Source organism: Triturus cristatus, chromosome 3_2 (assembly GCF_964204655.1).
Source record: "Triturus cristatus chromosome 3_2, aTriCri1.1, whole genome shotgun sequence".
Taxonomy (NCBI): Eukaryota; Metazoa; Chordata; class Amphibia; order Caudata; family Salamandridae; genus Triturus; species Triturus cristatus.
In genome coordinates this window covers 1,066,838,303-1,066,864,762 of record NC_140584.1, presented here as the reverse complement: position 1 = coordinate 1,066,864,762, position 26,460 = coordinate 1,066,838,303, and the positions used below count along the sequence as shown (strand labels likewise).

The following is a 26,460-nucleotide window of genomic DNA, read 5'->3' as shown; positions in this document are numbered from 1 at the left end:
TTGAACCCAGCCATATGCAAATCAGTCTTGACCCTGTGCCCCATGGGAACAGTCCAGCCCGAACTGCCAAGCCAGGTCCTCCCTGGACTGGAAACAAGCATCCTAGTTGATGGACAGAATGCAGAACAATGTCATACATTCACCCCAGTACAGAGATCTGGGCCTAAATCCATCTGCAGAAAACTCATAGCGTTCATGGAGATGGGCAAAAGAAACAGATTACTGACACAGGCAAAACTAGAGACATACTTGAAAGTAGCAGAAAAGACCATGAATCCTCACGCAAACCAACTGACAGAAGAGAAGTGACGAAAATTAGGGACCAACTCAACATGCTATTTGTAAAGAAGAAAGAAACAGCCTTTGGTACCTAAAATGTAAAACGTATTAATTTGGCAATAAAACCCACCTTCAGCTGGCAAGAGAGTTTAAGAGTAAGCAAACCAGGATACTGAACCTCATAGTGAAAGATGAAGACAAGGGGAAAGTAGTAATATTTAAAGACTTCTTTGCAAACCTATATTTAAAAGACTCTGAATCCCACTCACCAGAATTAATTTCTAGGTAGCTGAAGATTCCCGAGGACCTCTGACTCCCAGAGGGAATTTTTAACAATGTCCATAATTGAGGAAAAAGTAAGAGTGGTCATAAAAGGCCTAAAATCCCATAAAACCCCAGACCCACAGGGATAAACAGGCACATTTCATAAGTTATGTATTACTCAGTTGGCCCGAACCCTCACTATTTTGCTCATTAACTGGGAAGGGCAGATTTCCAAACTCCAAAAGAAGAAGAAGGATGCCTCACTTTACCTCTGTTACATGCCCTTAACCCTCCTAAATATAAATAATGACTGTACCTTAAAATCCTAATGGTTCACCTTTTCTTGAACCTTATACATGAAGACGAGCCTGGTTTTTACTTGGACAGACAGTCATTCAATAGCATAAGGTGGTAAATCTATCTCACTGAGACAGCCAACAAAAAGGGGGCACTACTTGCCCTGTTGGTGCCGGATGCTAAGAATGTGTGTAGCAGGGTAAGCTGGGACTTCTTAAAGAAAGTGATGGTGAAATTCAGAGTGGGAGAAGACTGGCTTCAGGTGAAATTGGGAAATTTCCTCAAACTCCACGATGAAAAAGTTACTTATCTTCGGTTACGCATTATCTGGTAGAGACTATATCTAATATCTTTTCTTTCCGCATCCCGTCTGATGCCTGGGAAATTTAAAGGTAAGGAATCTGAAGCTAGAAGTCTCTATCAGATTTGGAAAGTACCTGAAAAATGCACGATCAGCAAAATGGTTCGAACAATTCAGAGTTTACTTTATTCCAGAATTCAAGAATTCCTAATGAGTAGTTTCCATTGCATAGCTCAAGAGTGATTCCGAAGATAAGTTAAAGGACCTGTTTTGCTATAGTCAGGACGCCACACAGCCGCCTGCCTCTCACAGGAAGCAATCACAAAGTGGGTCAAGGAGACACAATGGCTATGGGAGACTTTGAAGGTAAGATTTGCATGAATGTGACTCCAAAGGATTGAAAAAGATCCCTGGTAAGCTACAGGAGTGATGAACTGTGAGATTTTGTGGATCTTTCTTATTTAGATTCCGGTGACCAATAAAGGTCATGAATACGCAAGGCAGGATTATTCTACAGGAGTCTCTAAAGGTTTAAAATACACCCGATTACAGACAGAAGTTAAAAGAGAAAATATTTCCACGAGTAAGCTTATCTTTGAATATGGTAATTTCCTGATCGACAAGCATGAAAGAAGCAGCACATGCTGTTCATTTGAACTGGAGCCAAGGCGCCTGAATGCAGACAGATGCTTTGGAGAGAAGAGCTTGGGCTGCCGTGGAGCACATCTTTCCTTTGGCTTAGATTGCCTCCCTGCAGCTAAATTCGTTTAAAAGCTGCACAGGATTCATTTTATCACACAGACTTAGGGCTGCTAAAATAAACCCCTGAATCACATCCCGTACTAGTTGTATAACTAAGGCATCGAGTCAATTAGCATGTGTAACTGAGGTTGGGTAGAAATATCCCTCCATTAAAATGATGCACACATTTCTTGAAATTGGTAGATAGATACAATCATATTAATCCCCACTATTTGTTGTAGATGTACCAAGATTAATTTCCATCAGCCCAAACTCGTTTCTTAGCACAGGTAAAGCGGGATTTCAACAGCTGTTGCCAATACTTACCAGCTCTGCGAAAAATATTCATCATGAGCTCCATCTGCTCGTCATCAATCTACGGTAGGAAAACACCAACTGTTAACATAGCTCAACCGCCTCCAGAAAATGGATGCCCTTGCTTTAACAAATCACTCTCATCTAACACTGCTCCTCGCACACCTCCCATCCCATTCGCAATCTGATTTGTTTCCGTGCACCATTTCTACAGCTGTCTTATTACAACACGTGCATAACTGGTGCTGGGCTGCAATGTCTCCGCCATCTTGGCAAGCTCATTTGATTAAATGCATAGAACTAAAGCTGTTTTATAGATATGGGAAACTTATTTTGTTGGGGTATTCTGGTGAGTATTTATGTAGCCTGAACCGAACCGTGGAAGGTAGCGAGCCCTCTACATAGAACTAACCACAATGGACCGCCCTGTGTTGCATAGATAAATGGGGCACCCTCAGGGGTTGGAGAAAGGCGGTGATCGGGTTACAGTGGAGATGATCTTCATATATGGGATTACATACGCATTTCTTTGTTGCAGTTTGCACAACATACAGTCGTCCTAAATAACTCAATATATAGAAGTTTGAGGGTTGTGTTGTTGGCTTCTGGACGTTGAAGGATCTGTAAGTGATGGACAAGGTCTTGAATCTGGTGTGAATCAGGAGGAGAATCAATTTAAATATCTAAAGTGTTGGTGAGGTGACCGTGATTACGTGCTCCAAGGGTCAGGCTTGCACCTTACCACTGAGAACTCTAAATAAGGCCCTTTTATTTTCAAACTCTAAGAAGGTGGTCGCGCTTTCACTGACATTTGCAATTTGGAGTGGGTCGTTAAACCAATTTTGCAACTCTGAAATATTATTCTGACACACAAACTAGGTTCAGTACATAGCATGAAGCTATTTTGCTCTAGCAAAACATGTGATTTTGTGAATCATAGGATTTGTAAATGCAAAATAGTTTTGTACTCCAGACCCTATTTTCTGAGTCTGCCTACAGCTCGGAAGGTAATGCCTTCTCCAGTGTCATTATTAGCTTACAAATCATAAGGTAGTTCAAGTATGTCCACCATTGGCCGACGAAGAACCGATCTATGCCATGTCCATTTGGGTATCCTGAATCTCTCACATGGAATGTCCCGTGGGGGCAACATTTGGCATCTCTGATTTCTCTGGAAAGGAGTCATATTTCAGATGTTGCCCTACGGCTCTACTTATAATTAGCAAATGTAATGTTGTTGGAGACAACAATCGTTGAATAAAGGTTTTAATCAAGTACAAAGTGGCACATGCATCAACAAAGACTTTTGCGATTCCTTAATTGCGATTTTTAAGGAATCGCAATTAAGGAATTGCAAAAGCCTATGCATGTAGGAATCGCTATAAAAATAGCGATTCCTACAAATTCCTTAATTGCGAGTCGCAAATTGCGAGTCGCAATTAAGGAATGCCGTCCCATTCATTCCTATGGGCCTCCAGGCCCATAGGAATGAATTGGAGAATGCATGAGCAATTTGCGAGTACCAGTAGGTACTCGCAAATTGCTCATGCAATTTCAAGGGTGCAAGGATGTCAAAATGACACCCTATTGCACCCCTGAAATTGATCTGTGCATATATGTTGCACACACACATGCTCTAAGGGCATGTGTGTGCGCAACATGAAACTTTGAAAAATTCACAAAAGTGCATTTTTCAAAGTTTTTGCAAATTACCATGAAGTTCAACTTCATGGTAATTTGCTCCCCCTATTAGCGAAATCGCTAATTTTTTAACTTTAATGCATTGCATTTAAGGAATCTCAATTTGGGATTCCTTAAATGCAATCGCAATTTAAGGAATCGCAATTTAGAGAATCCTTAAATTGCGATTTTTGCATTTGGGATGATGCATCCCAAATGCAAAAATACCGTTCGCAAAGGGGCAGATTCTGAGAATCTGCCCGTTTGCGACCGTTTTTTACTTTGATGCATGTGCCTAAAGATTTATAAAGCGCCAAAAACTCTTAGAGGGTTACTAGGCACTAGCTTGGACCTGGACCGCGAGAATTACCCAAGTGACATTTATAATCATCTCTTAATTGTATTTCTTTGTGTTTATGTTCTGGAAATTACATCTACAGTATTTGTAATATCTGAGAAACGGAATCCTGAGTTTCTTTGTAACCACCGACACTTTTAGCACACGCAGACTTTCTTTAATTTCAGAGGCAGTGCTGCAAATCTGGCTTTCTCTGCCAGAGCAATTACAATCTGCACCAGTGCTTGTGCCTTCTGCTCTGTAACCGGATTGGAATGATGTACCCACTTAAACACAGAACAGGGCTCCAAGGCAGCAAACAGAACATGAACACACTGCACTTTGTAATGCAACATTATCCAGTTTGAGTGAAACTGATTTACAGGAGTGTAGAAATGGGGAATCTGCCAAAAAGAGCTTCTTGTCCCATCAGCTCAACTTTATGTTCTGTTGCCCTATTTTTAGTCGAGCCCAGACAGCTCTGCCAGGTGGGGCACCATGTAGCAGTCGTGATGCCATCTGAGGAGGAGTCCCTCCATGGCGGAATTGCACAGAAAACTTTGAAAATGCCCCCTACGAGCAGGCGAAAAAGCTTTCAGCTCATCTAGGACATTTTGTATGCAGATTCTGAAAAGAGACTCCAATTTTCCCACCATCCACCTCGGTCTGGGGTTAATGAGGCTGTGTCAGGAAGGCAACATCAAAGGTGCAGGTGGCAGCAGGGCGCGGTAGAATAGGGATGGAAAGGCAATGGGAGGGAATGATGGGACCCACCCGGCACAGAGCGCACCAGCCTTTCTCTTAACCACAGCATCTCCCTCCAACATAGGAGGACCGCCAAATGTGATGTCAACTCAATGTTTAGCAGATGGACCAACAAACTGTAAATTACTACGTAAATGCCGCAGAATAACGCGTCCGTCCAAGCAATCAATCAGTCCTGCTAATGATAATGATTTGAATCGATAAATTGACTTCTATGTGTACAAATGGGAATTGATTTATCCTGAGGCAGAGTGATGAACATGCTGATAAACACTGCTCTGCAAAGGACACAAATGCCAATGCATGCTTATCTATCGCTTCGATTTGTTTTTGGTGCAGTATCAAAACACTGCACTCGTTTTTCTTTAGTACCCCACTTCTGCCCCATATTTTCTATTCACAATTACACATTTTGTGGCTCTCAGTTTTTAGGTTCCATTTCCCATGCCCGTTCTACTGAACCTTCCGAGTTCACGTGTTTAATATTACAAGTTATCCCCTCATTGCCAAGTAGGGCCCCCCTGTAAGAACTCACCCACACCTCACCCTCGTCCACCCTACAGCTCGTTAATTGCTCCTTACAAAATATTGTTCTCATCCCAATGATGTCCAATCCCAACGCAAAGGCCACTACCTTGCCCCCAGACAGGCCAATCCAGCCGAGAAACACGAGCATTCTGTCTCTAAATATGACCACGATGCCCCAAAATCAAAATACAACCCCTTTGCCAGCCTCCTCGCGCCTCCTGGTGCCACTGACATTAGAGCTGCATTTCCAGGCAGTAAGAATGAGATCAAAGAGTGAAGCCATAACTAGGGGTTCTGAGGAACAGCATTGAGGGTACACTGAACACTAAAGGGGGTGACTGGAGGGTCATGGAGAGGCAGCATGGTAAGAACAGTTGTGACTGAGGCAACAGGGGAGGAGCAGCAGTGCTTGCTTTGTGCCGGTGGTTGCATGTGATGCGCACCGGCACTCATTTTTGGAGACCGTGGCTTATTTTCCATCATCAGATTCTGACCCACAGCAAGTGAGAGAAAGGCAGAAGAGTGGAGAAAGCAGGAGGAAGGAACCACAAAGGGGGAAAAGCATGGATGAAAAAGAATGAGAAACAAAATCGCATACCCAAGGTACACAGTGTAGTTACAATACAAAAAAAGTGAAAGTAATTCTGAAAATTATTAGTAGACACAAGTCATTGTCCAGAAGTAGTAAATATCAGTACAGCTCTGTTTTATAAGATACACTATATCATCCGTTCACAACACAAGGGCATAGAAAAAGTTCTTAATTATGTTGTCTGAAGTTTGAAAACATCTCCAATAAAGTCATAAAGAGTAGATCCAATGATTATTGTGCTGTGAAGGAATATGCTGCTTTTTCCCCCGCATGCAATTACAACGCGGTCGTTACAACGACCGCGTTGTAACAATGCATACCATTACCCCGCAAATCGTAACAACGACTTGCTCTAAGGGGGGGCGCTGGATGTTGGAATAGTATCATTTACAAATCCAACTCCAGTATGTGCAACAGTAGGGAAGGTGTTGGATTTTAAATCCACTACCTTCTGCCCCCTCCGCAAGTCGTTGTTCCGACTTGCGGAGTAATGGTATGCGTTGTTACAACGCGGGCATTGTAACAACCATTTTGTAATTTCATGCGGGAAAAGGATTTGTGGTAAACAATGTTTACACTGTGAAGGTATGCATGTGTAGGTGGTCAGCCATGTTTCATTCCTAAAATAACTTTTTAAAGGCTGAAAGAATAGATTTGTAATCAATAAGTACTTCATAGTGAACTTTCATTTGCAATTTATGAGGTTGTGTGCAAAAACCCTTTACATATGGCAACTACAATGTTTGTCAATATCAGATTAACAGATGCCATACGTCTGAACACAACGTTAAATAGATTTACACAATACACAACTTCATAAATTGCACCAACAAATTCAGACTTCACAAGTAATTACCCAATTACAAATCTAATTTTGGTCTTGGAGACTGCTCTCTGGAGACAGCGGGAGCGGTGGAGGTGCATACTACTGGAGTATAATACTCCACAAGTATTGGACTCTTTGTGGGGGATTTCTTAGCTTTTTCTTTTCGGAGGGTGTGTCACATATACACAGCAGTGTGTTTGTATGGTCTTGCTGTCTCACCTTGGTACTGTACACATATTTTTGTCTGTCACTGCAAGCAGGCATATGTAGGCAGGACAATTATACTTCTTAAAGAGACCATCCAGAAGCACATTTGTTGTGACATCAAAAACAGAGATGAGCAAGTTACTTACCATCGGTAGCACCTTATCTGGTAGAGACTCTATCTAGCCGCAGATTCCTTACCTTAGAATAAACCCCAAGCAACGCCGTGGAATTTCTTTCATGAGCAGTATCCCCTGCGTGCCGGTAGGTGGTGTCGTTCAGCTCTGTCCACGCCAGAAGGGATATGCACTGTGGCTTTATAGGCGTCACCCCAGCAGGCTAACATCAGTTTCTTTTTGCTGCTTTCCACGGCAGAAGCGTGGAGCCATGAAGAATACTGACCACTGGTGCGTGAAACTAGGGCCCTTGAGAAGGAAAGAGCCCTTCACTCTGAATCTGTTCACAGAGCGGGAAGGATTGGTTGGTCAGTAAGGAATCTGTGGCTAGAGGCTCTACCTGATAAGGCGTTACTAAAGGTAAGTAACTTGTTCATCTAATAGAGAATTGTAGAACAGATACCCAAGCAATACCTCTCCGGAGGTTGTGCTACGACACAGAATAAACTAGGAGGTCCTGCCGTACTGAATGGGAAAAGTATCAGTCTCGGAAGACCTGACTGTCCCAGCAGTAGTGTATAGGTGTGCTGGGAAGCCTATGTTGCTGCTTGACAGGTACCCCATGAGTTAATGCAGTGGTCGTAGCCTTGGCTCTGGTGGAATGAGTTTATAAACCTCCAGGAGTTTGCTTTTTATCCAATGTGTAGCAGATGTTGATGCTGAGCACTATCCATGATGAGATGATCCATTTCTGCACTCCGACGTACCCCACAAAGAGTTGATAGTCCAGCTGGAACTCTTTTGTGTGGTCAAGGTAGAAAGACACTGCTCTTTTTGGGTCCAGATGACGGAGTCTCTCCTCTTCTTTAGAGGGGTGAGGTAGAGAGTAAAAAGTAGGTAGGGGATGGACTGACCTACATGTAAGGGAGTGACCACCTTCAGTAGGAAGGATGCTCTAGTCTGAAAAAACAGTTTGTCTGGATAGATGCTAAGGTACGGATGCTGAGATGACAAGGTCTGTAGCTCACTGACCCTCCAGATATTATTGTCACTAGAAAGGCCGTTTTTATAGTGAGGAGCCTGATAGGGCAGTTGTGTAATGTCTTGAAAGAAGTGCACATGGGAAACTTTATGACTAAATTAAGATCCCACCGAGGCGTGATGAAGGGTGAAGGTGGGAAGATGTGAAAACCTATGTACAATAGGGCACTTGAATAGGGATGGCTGATCAGGCAACCACAGAAATGCAGACTTGGCAGAAAGATATCATTTTAAGGTGCCCAAAGCAGAGCCCTGCTGGGCTAGAAGGAGAATAAACAAAATAACTTGGGAAAGAGCTGCAGATAGGGGGTCAACTTGTTTATCTCTACACCGTGCCATGAACTTACTCAAATGGGAGACATATAACAAAACTGTACAAAAAGGGACTCCTGGCTGCCATGATAACATTGCAGACTTTGGGCGGATGGTCAAAAGCTGTCAACTGTCGCTGCTCAATCTCCACGCATGAAGGCGAAGCATTGTCATGTCCGAGTGCAGAACCCTGCCCTGTTGCTGTGACAGAAGACCTGCCTAAAGAGACAGCCTGATCGGAGGGCCTATGTACTCTCAGCATCTCAAAGTGCCAGACTCTCCGTGCCAAATCCGGAGCCACAAGTATGACTTGGGCCCGGTTGGTCCTGATCTTGTTGAGAGCTCTGGGCAGGTGTGGTGTTGGTATAAAGGCGTACAGAAGGCCTGAGCTCCACTCAAGACAAAAATCATCTCATAGTGTGAGGTGCCTTGAAAACTCCAGCGTGCAAAACTGCTGTCATTGAGTGTTCTCCATGGAAGCAAACAGATACAATCAAGGCTGTCGGCATTCTTGGAAGAGACCTTGTGTCACCTCCTGAGGGAGACACCATTTGCGATCTGCTCGGTATCGGCGGCCAAGTTTTTCTGCTCGGACACTCAGACAGCCTGCCAGGTGTTGAACCCCCAGGAAGATACTATGATGATCCAGCCATGTCAAGAGGTGCGAGGCCTCTTGATAAAGAGTGCACAACTCTTGCTTGTGGCAGTACCACATGACAGTGGTGTTGTCCATGAACACCTGAACTAGCCTTTCTTTGATTGAAGGAAGGAAGGCCTTCAATGCCAGTTGCATTGCTCAAAGCTCTAAAAGGTTGATCTGGAGTCCGGCTTCCGCCGGAGACCAGAGTCCTCTGATCTTCAGCTCTCCCAGATGACCGTACCAGCCCAGAAGGGATGCATCTGTCACCACAATCAGTTCTAAGTGGCTATCGGTGAGGGGTGTGCCACTGACCCAAACGTGGTTCATTTTCTGCCACTGAGGGTCTTTTCTGGTTTCTCCTGATATCTGAATCATGTCGGAAAGGTTCCCCTGATGGAGTGACCACTGGAACATCAGGTCCAGCTGCCGAGCCCTCATATGCCGGCAGTCATGTGTCACAAGATGGATGCAGGAGGCCATAAGGCCCAACAGCCTAAGCCAGTCTCACCGAAACGTAAGACAGAGGCTGAAACATCAGTATCAGAGCCTGAAAATCCTGGACTTGCTGCTTGGGAGGATAGGACCCAAACTGCACTGTATCCAGAACAGCTCTGATGAAACAGAGCATCTAAGAAGGAGTAAGGTGTGACTTCGACACATTGATAGTAAACCCCAGCGAATGCAGAAGGTCCGCCATAGTCTGAAGGTGGGAGATGATAGCCTGGTTGAGCACGCCTTCAACAGCCAATTGTCGAGGTAGGAAAAGGTTAGAATCCTTAACCTCAGCAGATGAGCTGCAACCACACCACCATCAGTTTCATGAACACCGAGGGACGCTGGTAAGGCCAAGCACCACTAACTAATGTGCTCTTGACCTACTGTGAACTGCAGGTAGCGCCTGTGGGCATGCAGAATGGGTATGGGAAAATAAGCACACTGCAAGTCCAGCAATACCATCCAGTCTCCTGGGTCCAGGGCACACAGAACTTGCGGGAGAATTTTGAATTTCAGGGAGAGATTGAGAAGGCGCAGGTCTAAAATAGGAGAAAGTCCTTTGTTCCTCTTGTACACCAGAAATTAGCAGAAATCGCAACCATGACCTACTTATGCTGTCGGTTGTTTCCTTCTCTGTACTCCCTTGGCCAAGAGAGCTAACAGCTGCTGACAAAGCAAGGAGAGGTAGACCTCCGTCAGTTTATCCCAAATTATTGGTTTGGGTGGGGGTTGGCCACAAAGGGGAGGGAGCTGCTCCTTTGAAGGAGCTGCAAAAACTACTGACCTCCGGTGGTGCAGCTAATGGCATATCCTGCCACCCACTTGATGCCTATGATGGTCGGATGGCCTACTAAAGGGGTTCGGAGCCTGCGGCTGCCAGGGGGATAGTGGATTGCTCAACTTATGGCTGCCTGTCCCATACTGTCTGTGGGAACTGTGTCCTTGGCCACAAAAAGACTGTGAGGATTGCTGGCCAGGGTGGCTGGGCATGTACAGACACAATTAGATGCCCCTTCCATGGCCACAAAAGGGAAGGAAGGTGGACTGAGGTTGGTGTGGCGCCATGGAAAGGTTCAAGGACCAGGCCATAGCTCTGTTCTCCTTAAAGCATTCAAACGCAGAGTCTGCTGTCTCTCAAACTGACAGCCATCAAAGGGCATGTCCATGAGTGAGGCCTGGACATTCCCCGAATAGCCAGTGTTTCTCAACCAGGCGTGGCGTCGAAGGGCCAACGTCGATGAAATCACTTAGCCGAGCCAGTTGGTTGTATCCAGCCCACATCGTATGGTGAACTTGGCTGTAACTCTCCCATCAGCAATTACTTGAGAGAGTATGTCTCTGACCTCCTCCGAGACCATAGACAGTACTTGCACAACCGAGGCCTAGATGGTATGGGAGCATTGACCCAAGAGGCACGTGGTGTTCACCAACCGCCGTTCCAGGTTGGCAGAATAAAACATCCTCTTCCCAAAGATATTCAGCCTTTTGGTTTCCCTAAACGGAGGACTGGTAGGGAATGCGCCGGGGTGAATTTTGGAGGTGGAAGTCTGGAACACCAAGCTTTCTGGGGTGGGTTGCTTGTTGAGGAAACGGGGGTCCCCAGGGGCTGGGCGATGGCAGCAGATAATTGTCCAATGCACAAGAACACCTGTACAGGGTTTGCATAAGCCCGAGTAAGACATCCATATCAGCTTAATTAAATGGTTCTGTGGGGGCAACTTCTGGCTGAAGAATTTCCGTCAAGACGTTTGTCTAGACTGTCCCTGACGGCAGTGTGAGGTCCAAGACCTCAACTGCCCTTCTCACCACCATTACAAAAGAGGCACTTTCCTCCATAGCCATGGTAGGAGAGACCAGGCTAGTGTCTGGGGAGATGTCCAGTCCACTGGTATCCACCAGATCCTTGTACCAGATATCCTCTGTCTCTTCTAACTGGTATCCTTAAGGGTACACAGACCCCTCCCATTCATCCTCCGATAAAGGTCTATCATACGAAGAAGGCACTGGCTCTGCCATAGAGAGTCTGCACCAGAGTCAGGGATGGCAAAAGGGTTTGCGCCACTGTGAATCTAAGGGGCCTGACTAGCGCCGGGGCAAAGCTGCTGGTGGAAGGCCAGTAATAGCCCCTCCCAAGTCTGCAGTGCCCGAACAAGCTCCAGTGCGGATGGGCTGCCCAAATATGTGGTGCATGGCCTCATAAAATTCACGTAACTGAGCGGGGTCGCTCCGGCTCCTGAAACTCCTGTCAACACATTTGATCTGATATATTTCTTCGATTTGCCACAATATTGGCCGGTAACCTTAGTTTCATACTTACAGGGACTTAGATCCAACAAACTTCCAATGTAATCTGCAACCATTTAATTGTCCAAGTTTATGAACTTTAGGCCATTGTTAGACTGCTTACATACTCCACCTTTTTGCAAGTGTCACTTTTCATTTCGACATTGTCTCCTACACTGGCCTTCTGGGACATACTGACCCATTCCACCCCTGACGTTTGGGCTTTTGCCCATACTGATTTATAATTCAAAATGATCACACACAAAACTCTCCATACACTGGAGATTTGTTGGCTCCATTTACCCCTTTACCCATGTACCCCACTTCTTGGTTCATTTGCATCTCAAGAACTTTTTCTATGACCTTGTGTACAACTGTTGCACTTTGACTTGTATCTATTAATACATTATTTGGTTGTTTTTTAAACGCTTTGACCAGGCGCTGCCAGCACAGATGAGAGAGGTGGGGTGGGGTGGTGGGGTGTTGACAGACGATGAGATAGATAAAAGAAAAGTTTAAAAAATAAACCGAGACGGGGATGCGGCGAGCGCAAAGTAAGTGGTTTTATTTATTTTTTTCTTTTATTTTACCTATCCCATCCTCTGTCAACTCCCCACACCCTGCTCACCGCTCTTACCTGTCCCGACTGTCCCTGGTTTTGACATTCCTTTCACTTTTTTGTGACTACACAGTATACCTGGGTTGTGCACTTTTGTTCATCATTTTGCTCAACTCTATTGGGTGAATGAAGCCTGTAACAATCTGCCATTACATAATAGATTGAAAGAGCCTTGCTACCAACTGTGAAAGCCACCCAATTATGATTAGTTAATGGATAGAAAAGAGCCTTTAAGGTTGAAATAAAGACATAGGAAATGAAGTATGGTGGAAGAAAGAGGTATGGGTTAGAATCAATAAGACATTTTCATCAAAAATGGCATTTAGAAACACAAATAATAAGAAAATCAGAGTATACAGTGGTGGCACTACTGTGACATCTCAGCACTATAAAAGCTCTGTCCTCTCCCAAATACAGAAAACACACAGCTAAATAGCATTTTAATACATTTGGAGTACTGTTTTAGAAATGCCCTGCCACAGTTCCAAAAAAGGCAAGGTACTATATGCAATTATAGAATTTTAAGTGAAGTTCAACACAATGCCCACCTCTCCATCCAAGTGCAGAAACTTCAAGTGGGTGTCATCATAAGACTCGTGTTGGTAGCAATATTTTCTTAGCAACTTTGGCAGCAATCCATCGACCCAACTACAAATATGCAGTGTTAGGAAGAAAGCAACTGGTTAATGAAGACTGATAGGAATGACTGGCACAATCAATAAGTGTATTTCATATTAAAGAGAAACATTATGTTATGAGTGATATGTGTGCTGTGCTTCTGATTAAACTGAAAATGAAACACTAAAAGAAAGCTTCTTTGGTATTTCTTCTTTGGTTTACAAAATCTGTCTTATATTTTGCAATACAGATTAAGACATATGCAATCAGAAAAGCCATAAAAACTCATGAGACATTACTCTACATATCTTAAGGGTTAGGTCAGAGCAGAGCTCTGTCAGGAGACTCCCTCACACAACGTGCGGTAGAAATCTAAGCTACGCTGGCCTTTGGGGGGGGTAGGGGAGTAGGAGAGCTATTGTTTCCACCTCATTGGATGACGTTTGGGTTCTTTCAAATGTGCTGCATGGATGTGCTACTAAATATACAAGGTTATAGTGCAAAACGTTATACAAAATTCTAAAAATATACAATGTTGTTTCAGGTCTATCGCCTTTTTACACTGTATACTGCTGTTTTAATGTACCAGGTATTCCAAGCCTGACAACGGGGAATGATTCAAGCAAATGACTATATGAAAGATCCAGTGTTGGAGAACCTATTTTGCATATTAGTTAAGTCACCCTAAAGTCCTCCTTGTATTAATATATAAAAAGGTGGCACAATACATATCAGGAATAGTATGCCATCACACTGAATAACTTTCCAAAAGCTGTTCTCACAATGTAGAGAAAGCTGCATTTTTCATGAAAAGGTACAGCTATAAAGAAATCACAATTTCTCGCGCTGCCTGGGAAAAATGCAAGAGTGGTGCTTAAAAGTTATTTTGTTATTGTGACAAGATATTTTCGTTTTAAATTGACAAGATGTTGGACCTCTCTCTTTCTCCAGGGTAAGCCCTAGATTTTTGCCTTCTACTGCTAAACTCATTTTTGTTGGCATTAGCACTTTGTCTTTTTTCTTGCTAATTGTGGTTAAGTGCTTGGGGGCGTGGCTTGACGCACGGCAAGATGGCCGCATAATATCGCGGCTCTGCCGGCCACCAACATAATCCTGCAGTAATTCTGTTTCCCTGAAGCCATCGGCCCTACTACACGGCAGCGCCTAAAACCCTCACACCGGGGAACTGTTTGTCAGCGAAATTGCGGCAAGAAAAGACAGTAAAACCGTGAAAATCGGCGATTCAACCTGACGCCACGCTCGAGGCAATATGGCGGCCTCCATATCCAGATCCTGGTGAGTCAGAGACCGCGGATCGTGTTGCGGCCGGACCGGAGGCATCGCTGCTGATTGCCACCTCCACGGACGCCTATCCCACTTGGTGCCTGGACGAGCATAGCCTGGAGGATAGCGCATTGCCATATTGCCGCCGATAAGACCCACTGATGGCATCGGAGGTTCGAGTACCGTGGCCCCGGCGCACCGAGGTAAGCTGCGCGCTTTGGGTGCCGCTCTGTGGAAACGGTCGCGGATGTGGAGGATCATGGGGCAGAACAACCCAACAGAGAGACACTGCAGCGCCTGAGTGAGCGCACCATTTGGGGACACGTAGCTGCATGGTGGGAAAAAACAGAAAGACACTACTGCAGCTGGTGAGCCGAGCCATTTGCAAACACACAACCACATGGTGACACTGACCGATACTATTACGAGAAAAGACAGTGAAGCTGGGTGCACATACATAATTGAGACAGTCCCTCAAGGCTTGCTGAGATTGATTGTACCAACATCTATGCACTGTGAAATATATGTAGGACACAAACCCGACAGTGGTGAGAGACATACTGCGCAGCACCCGCACCCCTAATGCCGTTCAGATACTGCGCAAGCACCATACACAGCGCCGACCTGCCCTAAACATCGGAGTTGGTACGTGGGTGCGCGCTACTAGGACGAGGCGCTTCCTGGCGCTTACTGCTTGACTAAACACATCCGCAGGTGGAACTGTATTGCTGCATGGTCACGATGACATGGTAAACTGGGCTATACATCAGACACGTGCATGTGGTTCCTTGCCAGGCTGAAAGGTACTGATTAGTGCGAGTTTTTTCATAGTTGGGAGTCTCCGACGACATGCTGTGCCCCACATGGTACTTTGACGGCCCCACTGGCATATTTCTAAACTGATAGTCCGGACTACACCAATCGCAATTTCTGTATTGGGCTATTGACTACACGCTGGTTCCACACAATGGGAAAACTGGACAAACATCAACCGAGGCTCACGTTCGAGCTGCGCAAATCTGGTAAACCACAGCATGTCTCGGACTCAGAACTGGATAGGGCCGCCCCGGCCTCGGCAACGCTGGAGAAATCCTTAGCGGCTATACACATGAGCCTACAGTCCATCAACAACAATATGGAGGCACTAAATGGCCGAATTGATACCATTTCCGCTAAGCTTGATAAACAAGGCCTGCGAATCAGAGAAGCGGAGCAACGTATCTCAAATACGGAGGATAGCCAACAGAAAATTGAGACGAAAACATCCGACATGGAACAATTATTGGCGGTCATCCAAGCGAAAAACGAGGACCTCGAAGCGCGTTCAAGGCGCAATAACGTACGCATTTTGGGGCTTCCTGAATCAACCAATGTTGGGCGCCTGGAAACATATGTCGAAAACCTGTTCCAGGAGCTTTGTGGAGAAGACACACTATCCAGTATGTTTATTGTAGAGAGGGCCCATCGCTCACTAGTGGCGCAGCCGCCTCCGGGGGCACCACCTAGGCGATTATTGCCCGCTTGCTCAATTATAGAGACAGAGACACTATACTCCGGGTATCAAGACAAAAAAAAATGTCAACTATCAAGGTAATGCCCTCTCCTTCTACCCGGACTTAAACGCGACAGTGCAAGCTGCACATAAAGAATTTCAAACATCCAAGAAAATTCTATTCACAGAAAAGATCCCCTCTGCTATGCTGTACCTGGCGCGTCTCCATATCGGAACCGAGGATAAAGCTAAAATCTTCGTAAATCCCAAAAGGGCCCAGGACTACGCGTAAATGCTGCGGCGCAAAAAAACACCTTGGATGTTGATGAATGAGTGGAAAAAACAGGTCACTACACTCCTATGATATGCTCTGGCAAAGGCTCTACAGGGCGATCTGCCCCAGTGTTATATTCAAAGCCATTATCTCTGGATGGCCCCCAGTTGGACACATCATTAATGCTCTATGCTATGTGACTGCAATGTTGAGGCACTTAGATGTCTCTGTAACCTTTAACTTTGTTGACCGTCTGTTTTATACAGGCTTTTATATGCACAAGACAGTGAATTGTTGCACACACACCTTTTTTTTTTTTTTACTATAACGGTGGCTCAGGTGCTATATTTAGACACTCGGTGGCCACCTCCCCTGTCTAATGGGAGGCTGTTTGTGTCGCAATGGCCCCGTGAATGGGTATACCCCAATTTAATGTATTAGTGTTGTTGTTTGCATTGGGGTTTGCTAGGGGTATTGGGTATGGCTTTGGCAATGTCAGGGTGCTGAAGTGGGAGAGGGTGGTAGGGTTTTGTAAGGTTGTTTTCATTTTTGCACGGTGTGATCGCACGATTACATACGAGGAGGTTGTGTTTATTAGGGATTACATGGGAACCATCTGTATTTTTTATTCTGCTTCTTTTTGCATGCACTATCTGACAACCGAAGGCTATTGCAAAGGACATGGACGTAGGGTTTCGAAGCATATTATAGGAATTTCTAAAATGGATCAGTACCCATATGCTGATGTATTATAGAACCGCCGTCATGATTATACAGGGCCTAGTCCCCACTCACCTTCAAGTAAAACTATTTACTTAGATAATGCAAGATGATTACACTTGCCTGACGTGGAATGTAAGGGGAGTCAACACACCCAAAAAAATCCGCCAAGTGCTCGCTTATTTACACAGACACATGGCTCAGATAGCCCTTTTACAAGAAACGCATTTATCCAACTCATCAGAAACCAGAATTGCGACCAGATGGGCTGGGTACAGATTGGCATCATCATATTCTGCATGTGCCAGAGGGATCCTTATTTTGTTTAAACGAGGTTTGCAATTCACAGCCCTCAAAGAGTACGTTGATGATGAAGGACGATGTGTAATGTTCCATGGGAAATTGGGGCAAAATATGATCACTGTCATTAACATTTATCGCCCTGTGGCGGACGACCCACACGTATTTCTCCGAATGCTAACAGTGCTGCGCACATGGGCAGAGGCAACCATATTATGGGGGGGTGATTTAAATACGCATTTAGACCCCACCAAAGACAGGTCGAACCCACAGGGTGCACACACTGTAAAGGTCGCTCAGTGTATACGCGATGCTATGTCGGAATTGGGACTTGTGGATGCCTGGCGCTTACGCAATGAAGAGGTGAGGATAGGCACACACATCACGCCTGCTTATAACACATGGTCCAGATTGGATTACTGGCTATTAAATGAAGACTGTAACAACTGGGTTACTGATGTAGCTCTGCTTCCACGCACATTATCAGACCACAGCCCAGTAAAGTTAAGTTTTAGCTACCCACATCTATACACCGCCCATTCACATGGCGTTTCAGAGCTGATGCCTTATTAGACCCAATTTATAATGACACCATAAGGCAAGCGATAGCACAATTCTTTGAAATAAATGTGGGTACTGTGGACAGCGCTGCCACGCTGTGGGAGGCCTTTAAGGTCACTGTGAGGGGAGTATGCATAAGCACTACAGTCGGTATACTGAAAGATATCCGAGGCCAACTTTCCACAATTGAAACTACACTGGCGAACCTAGAACGCGATTACACAGCCAACCCCAACGCTGCTACACTAGCGCGCATTCAAGAACAGTTACAGGAATATAACACCATGGCGGAAACAGAAACCCGTTTTTTATCACGGCGCCATATCGCGCAAGCGTACGGAGAAGGGGGCCGACCTGGCCGTCCACTAGCCACCAGACTCCAATTTCGCAGTGAACATTGTCCCATCATGAAAATAATAGATGCACAGGGGGAGAACACTACACACCTCAGGGGATAGTTGACCAATTTAGATCTTGTTATTCCACACTATATACGTCACGCGGGAGCGTAGATGAAGCGGCGCTTGATGACTATCTCTCTGATATTGCTGTGCCTGGCTGGCGGATGGCCACCGGGAATATCTCAGCCAACCAATTGGCGAAGAAGATATCAAAGCAGCGATCCGATCTTTACCAAACAAAAAGGCCCCTGGTCCAGATGGACTCACAGCGGAGTTCTACAAGGAATACGCTGAACTTTTAATGCCATATCTATTAGAGGTATATGCAGAGGCCCATGAAATGGGTATTCTCCCCTTGTCCTTAAGACAAGCCTTAATTATCACTTTATTGAAAAAAGATAAACCCCCGTCCCAATGTGAGTCCTATCGTCCTTTGTCACTAATTAATCTGGATGCCAAAATATTGGCTAAAATATTGGCCATTCGACTTCAACTCCTCATGACCTGCCTGGTGCTTCCGGATCAATCTGGCTTTATACCGGAACGCTCTACGTCACATAATTTAAGAACGCTTTTTGCCATGTATCATGTTTTAACACCAGACCAGCCTGCTGCTGCGGTAATGTTGGATGCAGCTAAAGCATTCGATTCTATCGAATGGTGCTATGTTTTACATCTTGAAGCAAATGGGGTTTCCATCAGTGTTCATGCGATGGGTACAGCTACTATATACAGACCCGTCAGCGAGGGTTCGAGTGGGGGGCCTCACCTCCGAATCACTCTCCATCAATAGGGGCACTCGACAGGGTTGCCCCCTATCACCAGTACTTTTTGCTATCACACTTGAGCCATTGGGTTGTGTAATCCGGCAACGTCACAGGGAGTCAGCGCTCAACTTCAATCATCGCCCCGTCGGAATATCATTATATGCAGACAACATGGTGCTTTTTGTCCGTGAGCCCCATAAATATTTATCCCCACTTTTACGGGAATATATCAGTTTTGGTTTATTCTCTGGACTTTTAATAAATTGGGATAATTCGGTAGTTGTTTCCCTGACGACAATCACTATGCCTCCACAAATGGAATATCCACTAATTTGGTCTACAGATCCTGTGAAATATCTAGGAGTGTGGGTGCATCGTGACCCGGAGATTGTAGTCAGGGAAAATTATGGCACAGCATGTACGACATTAGAATCTCAAGTTGATAGATGGTCCTCTCTGCTCCTCCCCTTGGCTGATCGCATCGCCATTATCAAAATGATCGTGTTACCACGGTTTTTCTACCTCTTCAATAATATCCCGATTACACTGCCAAAACAGCTATTCCACACTATCCGCACCCAACTACTTAGGCTGATTTGGAATGACAAGCAGGCTTGAGTAAGCCGGCACACACTTACTCTGGATTATGCACATGGTGGTTTTTGTGCACCGGATCTATATGTATACTACCTATGTGCACAGGCACAACATGCTTACTATTGGTACAACCTGCATGCCTTCACGCCCCACGTGGCGATGGAAGACGGAGATGCCCACCCTATCCCACTGGATGGAAAACTCACACATACATGCAGAGGCACACCACGAACGGAAATAAACACGGTAGACACTACTATTGCCGCCTGGCAGACTATTGGTAAAATAACAGCGAAACTCCCGCTTTACGCCGCAGCACTGCCACTTGCACACCATGCTTCCCTGTCCGCATGCTATCTACGTAGCGGGTCAGTTTCTCACAGCTGATGACCTCCAATACATTATTAATCAATCACTATTGTTTCAGTTCACCGTACAGCGATTAAAACAAGCGCTTAAGACTCATTATGCTTATTCCCAGAAGAGCCACCTACATTACAATCACTACCGCTTCTACAAGTGGCATCTTCAAAACGTACGTTGGTGACTAAATTGTATACAGCGGTGCGCTCTGAAATGGTGGGGGAAGGAGATGACAGTCTAGACAGATGGAACAGTAGACTAGATCCTCCACTGACCCCAACTGATTGGGAACACATATGTACATTAATTGGCAAACTGACCCAAATGGAAATCTAAGAATTATCCATTTTAAGTATATTCACCAGGTATAACATACACCTCTGAAATTGTATAAAATTGGACACCAGTGAATGCAAGAGATGTCGCCAACCTGATGCAGACTTTTGGCACTTGGCGTGGCACTGTACGACTGTCGCTAAATTTTGGAGGGAAGTTATACAATGTTTGCAGAATATGTCCAGTCTCCAATTGCAATGTACACCTGCTATGTGTGTACTGAGTTATGTGCCTCATATTAAGGGAGCAGTGGGGAAATTCTTACAAATTGCTATATTACTGACAAAGCGTCGAATAGCGTTGATTTGGGAGAGTAACTTGACCCCCACGCTTTGGTCACTGGTTAAAAGACATGGTTTATTGTAAAGAGTCTCTTGAGTTGTAAGCGGAAGAATTGCCATCATCTTCTAAACCAAAAGACATTTGGGAACCGTTACGACAAACAATATTTATTGACGAATAATCAGCAGGACCCTACGCTCACTCCTTAAATATCATTGATGTATAATATGTAGTCCCTATGATATGTCATGTACATTATGAACGCTAGCCTCTCTTGAGTCTGTATATGTAAAATAGCAACGATCACATCTAATTGATTGTGTTGAATGTTATGGTTGTTGATATACCACCACACATGGCGGGTTGTGTGTTTTCTCTGATTGAAACTCAATAAACAGATTTTTTTTTTTTTTAAACTGTGGTTAAGTGCTTGAGCTCTCTCCCTGACACATGGTAAAATTGGCTTTCTCCTGATTGGTACACTTAATTTACTTGTAAAAATCACAACACAACAGTGGATACGATCAAAGTAATTGCAAAGCAAATTAGAAACGTATACAAGACAAAAAACAATACAAACAATACAATACAAAATGCCAGTTCTTATTTTCAAATGTCCAAAACAAGAGCATAAACCTAATAACAAATTACTTCATATGTATGATACTTCAGAATAAATACAGCTGCTCCGTGATAAATGACAATGAACCTCTAGAGAGCCGTGACTTCTGAAGCCAGGTTACAAATCTGTGAGAAAGCCTTTGAAAATGAGTGGTTCCCTCTGAAACAGTAAAAGACACACAATTGATGGACGGAATGCAGAACAAATGAAAACATTCACCCCCAGTCAAAAGATCTGGGTTAAATCCATCATTCTTTTGCTCACCATGCCACCCCAGTTTAGACATGGCTATATGCAAATCAGTCTTGACCCTGTGCCTCATGGGAACAGTCCAGCCTGAACTGCCAAGCCAGGTCCTCCCTGGACCGGAAACAAGCATCCTAGGACCGGTTTCAGTGTTTCACCCCTCTTCAGCCAGGATAGCTTGATTCCAGTGGCACAGTGAGCCCAGGACTCACGTCTGAGCATACCTGGCGCACTTAGGGCGAGAAAGCAAAAGACACACAATTGATGGACGGAATGCAGAACAAATCAAAACATTCACCCCCAGTCAAGAGATCTCTCCCTCTGAAACAGTGTCACTCCTTTATCAAAAAGGGAATATATATAAACATAGTAGGTGCATAAATGATGGTCAACGTGTTTCGAACCCACTACATTATCTTTCAAAGGGTTCTCCTAAGGACATAGAATTGATATCCACTGTACATTAAAACAAAAAAAGTGCCACAAATCAATACCACATTGCCAACCAGGTGGGGGTGGAAAATGCCTCATAATCAACAACACAATTACCTCATGTGGCAGGAAATGACAGCACCAATGTGCTAACATAAACTGTAGGATAATCAACTTTCTAAACACAACACGCTGAGCACATTGTTTCGCTCATTTTGTAATTTGAAACCAATCCGAGCTAGACTTGAAATTATCGACCTCTGACTGCTTCAGGAGCTTCACGTACTTTGCAATTCGGAATGCTCCGAGTACTTCCACTGCTGCTGTAATGGGATCTAGAAAATATTTGCATTCACATCTTCTGACTGCCCCTACCCTTGGCATTGCGCATGAAAGTTCCATGACTAGTGAGAATATTGGATTGGCATCTACATTGCCTGTATGCCATCAGGGTTTTGATACGATCAGCCCTTACATCCTGATTTCAATTAGTTGCGCGCACAGACTAGTACTGTTTTAGATTTTTGATCCACACTTGTGTTGGTTTTTGCATTTTTGTAGATTGTTCTTCGTCGCCTATGATGGGTCAGCTGAAGAAGTGGATGGCCATGTTACATAGGATGGGCTGGCAGTCTCTGCTGCCTATGAGTACATATGGATAGTTGGTTTTCGAGTGACTATTTCTTTTGGTATTCCTGGTGGGTAGTTTTGGCGTGATCTTATTGATATGTATTTTGTATTTCAGGAACCAAGTTTATTTTAGCATATTAGTGCTGTCATATCAGGTAATTATGTTGTTGATTATAAGGCATTTTTAACCCCCACCTGGTTGGCAATGTGCCGAAAACTGGAGAAGAACTGGCTCTGCGAACGAAACCAGACAGCTATGCAGCCCACAAGAATGCCACCCGCAGACACCATCAACTCATCAGAGCCGCCAAGAGGGCCTCTTTCAAAGACCGCCTAGATAACAACGCACACAACAGCAAAGAGCTATTCAACATCGTGAAGGAACTCTCCAACCCCAGCTCTAACACCAACGACATCCCGTTGGCCACCTTCATTTACCGCAAGATCGCCGACATCCACGACAGCTTCAACGCCACGACAACCACTGCCCCCACGACCACCACCTGCACCAACCGCCTGCTCTCCTGGACCAGCATCAACGACGAGGACACCAGCGAGATCATGAACACCATCCACTCCGGATCACCGTTAGACCCATACCCTCACCACATCTTCAACAAAGCCTGCACAGCCATCGCACCCCATCTCCGGAAAGTAATCAACATCTCCTTTGAGACAGCAACCTTCCCGGAAAGCTGGAAGCACGCAGAGATCAACGCCTTACTCAAGAAACCCAAGGCGGACCCCAAGGACCTCAAGAACTTCCGACCCATCTCCCTGCTCCCGTTCCCGGCGAAGGTCACCGAGATTATCGTCAACAAACAACTGACCCACTACCTCAAGAACAGCATGCTGGACCCGTCCCAGTCCGGGTTCCGCAGCAACCACAGCACCGAACCTGCCCTCATTGCCGCCACCGATGACATCAGGACCCTGCTTGACAACAGAGAAAGAGCGGCCCTCATCCTCCTGGAACTGTCAGCCGCCTTCGACACGGTCTGCCACCGCACACTACGAACACGCCTACACGACGCCGGGATCCAAGAGAAGGCCCTGGACTGGACCACATCCTTCCTCTCCGGCAGAACTCAGAGCGTCCGCCTTCCCCCCTTCCGCTCCAATGCCACCGAAATCATCTGTGGCGTACCCCAGGGCTCTTCCTTCAGCCCGAGGCTGTTCAACATCTACATGGCAACCCCTCGACCGCGTCGCCAAGCAGCACAAGCTCAACATCATCTCCTACGCCGACGACACCCAGCTGATCCTCTCCCTCATCAAAGACCCTCACACCGCCAAAACCAACCTCCACGAAGGAATAAAGGCAGTCGCCGAATGGATGAGGAACAGCCGACTGAAGCTGAACTCGGACAAGATGGAAGTCCTCATCCTCGGCTCCACCCCCTCAGCCTGGGACGACTCCTGGTGGCCGACAACACTAGGAACAGCCCCGATACCCACCGACCACGCACGCAACCTAGGGGTCATCCTCGACTCCACCCTCTCCATGACTAAGCAGGTCAACGCCGTCTCCTCATCCTGCTTCAACACCCTCTGAATGCTCCGCAGGATCTTCAAGTGGATCCCCACTGAAACGAGAAGAACAGTCACCCAGGCCCTCGTCACCAGCAGGCTGGAATACGGAAATGCCCTCTACGCAGAAACGTCGGCCAAGCTCCTGAGACGACTGCAACGCATCCAGAACGCCTCGGCACGTCTGATCCTCGACATCCCCCGCCGCAGCCACATCTCACCCCACCTGAGAGGCCTGCACTGGCTCCCCATCAACAAGAGGATAACCTAAAAGCTCCTCATCCACGCACACAAAGCTCTCCACAACACCGGCCCAGCATACCTCAACAGACGACTCAGCTTCTACACCCCACCCACCAGCTCCGCTCCACCGGCCTCGCCCTCGCCACGGTCCCCCGCATCCGACCACCGGCAGCAGATCTTTATCCCACCTCACCGCCAAGACCTGGAACACCCACCAACCTACGGCAGACCCAAGACCTACTGGCCTTCAGAAGACTCCTCAAGACCTGGCTCTTCGATCAGTAGCAGCGCCCCCACCCTCCCCAGTGCCTTGAGACCCTCACGGGTATGTAGTGCGCTTTACAAATGTCTTAACTGATTGATTGATTGATATTGATTTGTGACACTTTTTTTGTTTTATTGTAGAGTGGATATCAGTTCTATATCCTGAGGGGAACCCCTTAAAAGATGATGTAGTTGGTTCAAAACGCTTTAACCATCATTTGTGCACCTACTATGTTTATAAATATCCCCTTTTAGATAAAGGATTGACACTGTCTCCCAGGAAACCACTAATTTTCATAGATTTTCTCACAGATTGGTAACCTGGCTTCAGAAGTCACATCTCTCTAGAGGTGCATTGTCCATTTATCATGGAGCAGCCAAATGTATTCTGAAGTATCATACATATAAAGTAATCTGATATTAGGTTTATGCTCTTGTCTTGGATATTCAAAAATAAGGGCTGGCATTTTGTATTGTATGTATTTTTTTTGGGGTGTCCACCTTTATTGAAGAAAGCGGTCACAAATGAATTGAATTTGAAAGGATTGGTCAATTGTGGCACTGTTGGTGTTTTTATACTTTTCTGGTGGCTCAGCCTGACTGACTTTATGAGCCCAACCCCTTTGTTTGGTATAACTTTTAGAAAGGTGGCATTTTCTTGTCCCAACCAACTATGCCTTTCTGGCGGCAGTGTACTGGGTCACGTGAATTGTGTATTACCTCCAGACAGTGAGACAAAAGGAGTTTAAGTGTGGACAGTATAGGCTATCCTGACAGAATGACTGGGAAGGGGCTGTACCCAGCCCCAAACCACTTATACTTCAAAGGGCTTTGTCTACTGGCTGAGCAAAGAAACCTGGCACCAGGCTGGCCCTGCCTTTTGCCACCCTAGATAGTTTAGAACTTTAACCAGGGGAAGACCTTTCCAGAACTAGTCTTGAGGTCAGACAGGGAGTCCCCCCCCCCCACAAAAGCCGACACCAGGCATACATAAGGGAACTGCAGAGCCACTTTTGGGCCTGTGGAAGATTCGGATGGACTATCCACCTGCCAGGACTGTCTTACGGTCTGAAGAAGGAAGAATGGACGTGTTTGCCTCAATTCGAGGATATGCAAAGTGACTGACCACCTGTTGGGCTACAGAGACACAAGTTCCAGAGGCCTGCCCTGCAACTGCCCAGCTGAGCAGCACCAGCTAGACCTGCTGGAGTGAGTTCTGATCTCTAAGAAAGGCCCCGCAGGACTTGGACGTTTGGCTGGTATCTGAGAGAATTTCTATCTGCCTAACTGAAGGTTCCATTAGATCCAGCGCAAAGTGACAGGGCCTCACAAAGCCATGCAGCTCCGAATGGAAGGCCTCCCTGGAACTCAAGCCGAGCGACGCAAAGCCTTGTAAGGCCATGCTGCACAGCTGAGAACTTCATCGGAACCAATGCCGAGCGGCACAAAGCCCCGCAAAACCTCAACACACAGCTGGAAGTTTCATCGGAACCATTATTGAGCAACGCAAAGCCAGCCAAGACTCGCTGCCAAGCTGAAAGTCTCACTGGAGCCAACTCAGAGTGACTTGAAGCCTGGCACAGCACCACTGTGCAGACTTTGAACCCACTGTTGTTTAAAACTCCATATCTCCAGTCCTATTGATTGGACTCTGGTATCATATTTATTATTAATGACTCTATTTTTCTAAATTGGTTTGCGACTATTCTTGTTATATTTTCACTTTATTACTGTTGTGTGCTGCATAAAAACTTTACATATTACCTCTAAGTTAGGCCAGACTGCTTTGTGCCGAGCTACCAGTGGGTTAAGCACAGGTTCATTTAGTAACTTTTCTGGTTCACCCTTACAAGGATTGTGGTT

The 26,460-nt window shown here is 45.6% G+C and overlaps 1 protein-coding gene across 1 annotated transcript in view; it reads right to left on the bottom strand.

Moving 5' to 3' along the window:
• Nucleotides 1-26,460, bottom strand: part of LOC146859134 (uncharacterized) — a 2,052,335-nt gene that overhangs the window by 1,396,638 nt on the left and 629,237 nt on the right. The window contains exons 53-54 of the mRNA XM_085649806.1: nt 13,184-13,283; nt 2,210-2,258 (exon numbers count right to left, since the gene is read on the bottom strand). Coding sequence (XP_085505932.1) covers nt 2,210-2,258; nt 13,184-13,283 — 149 coding nt within the window. The remainder of the gene's footprint in view (nt 1-2,209; nt 2,259-13,183; nt 13,284-26,460) is intronic.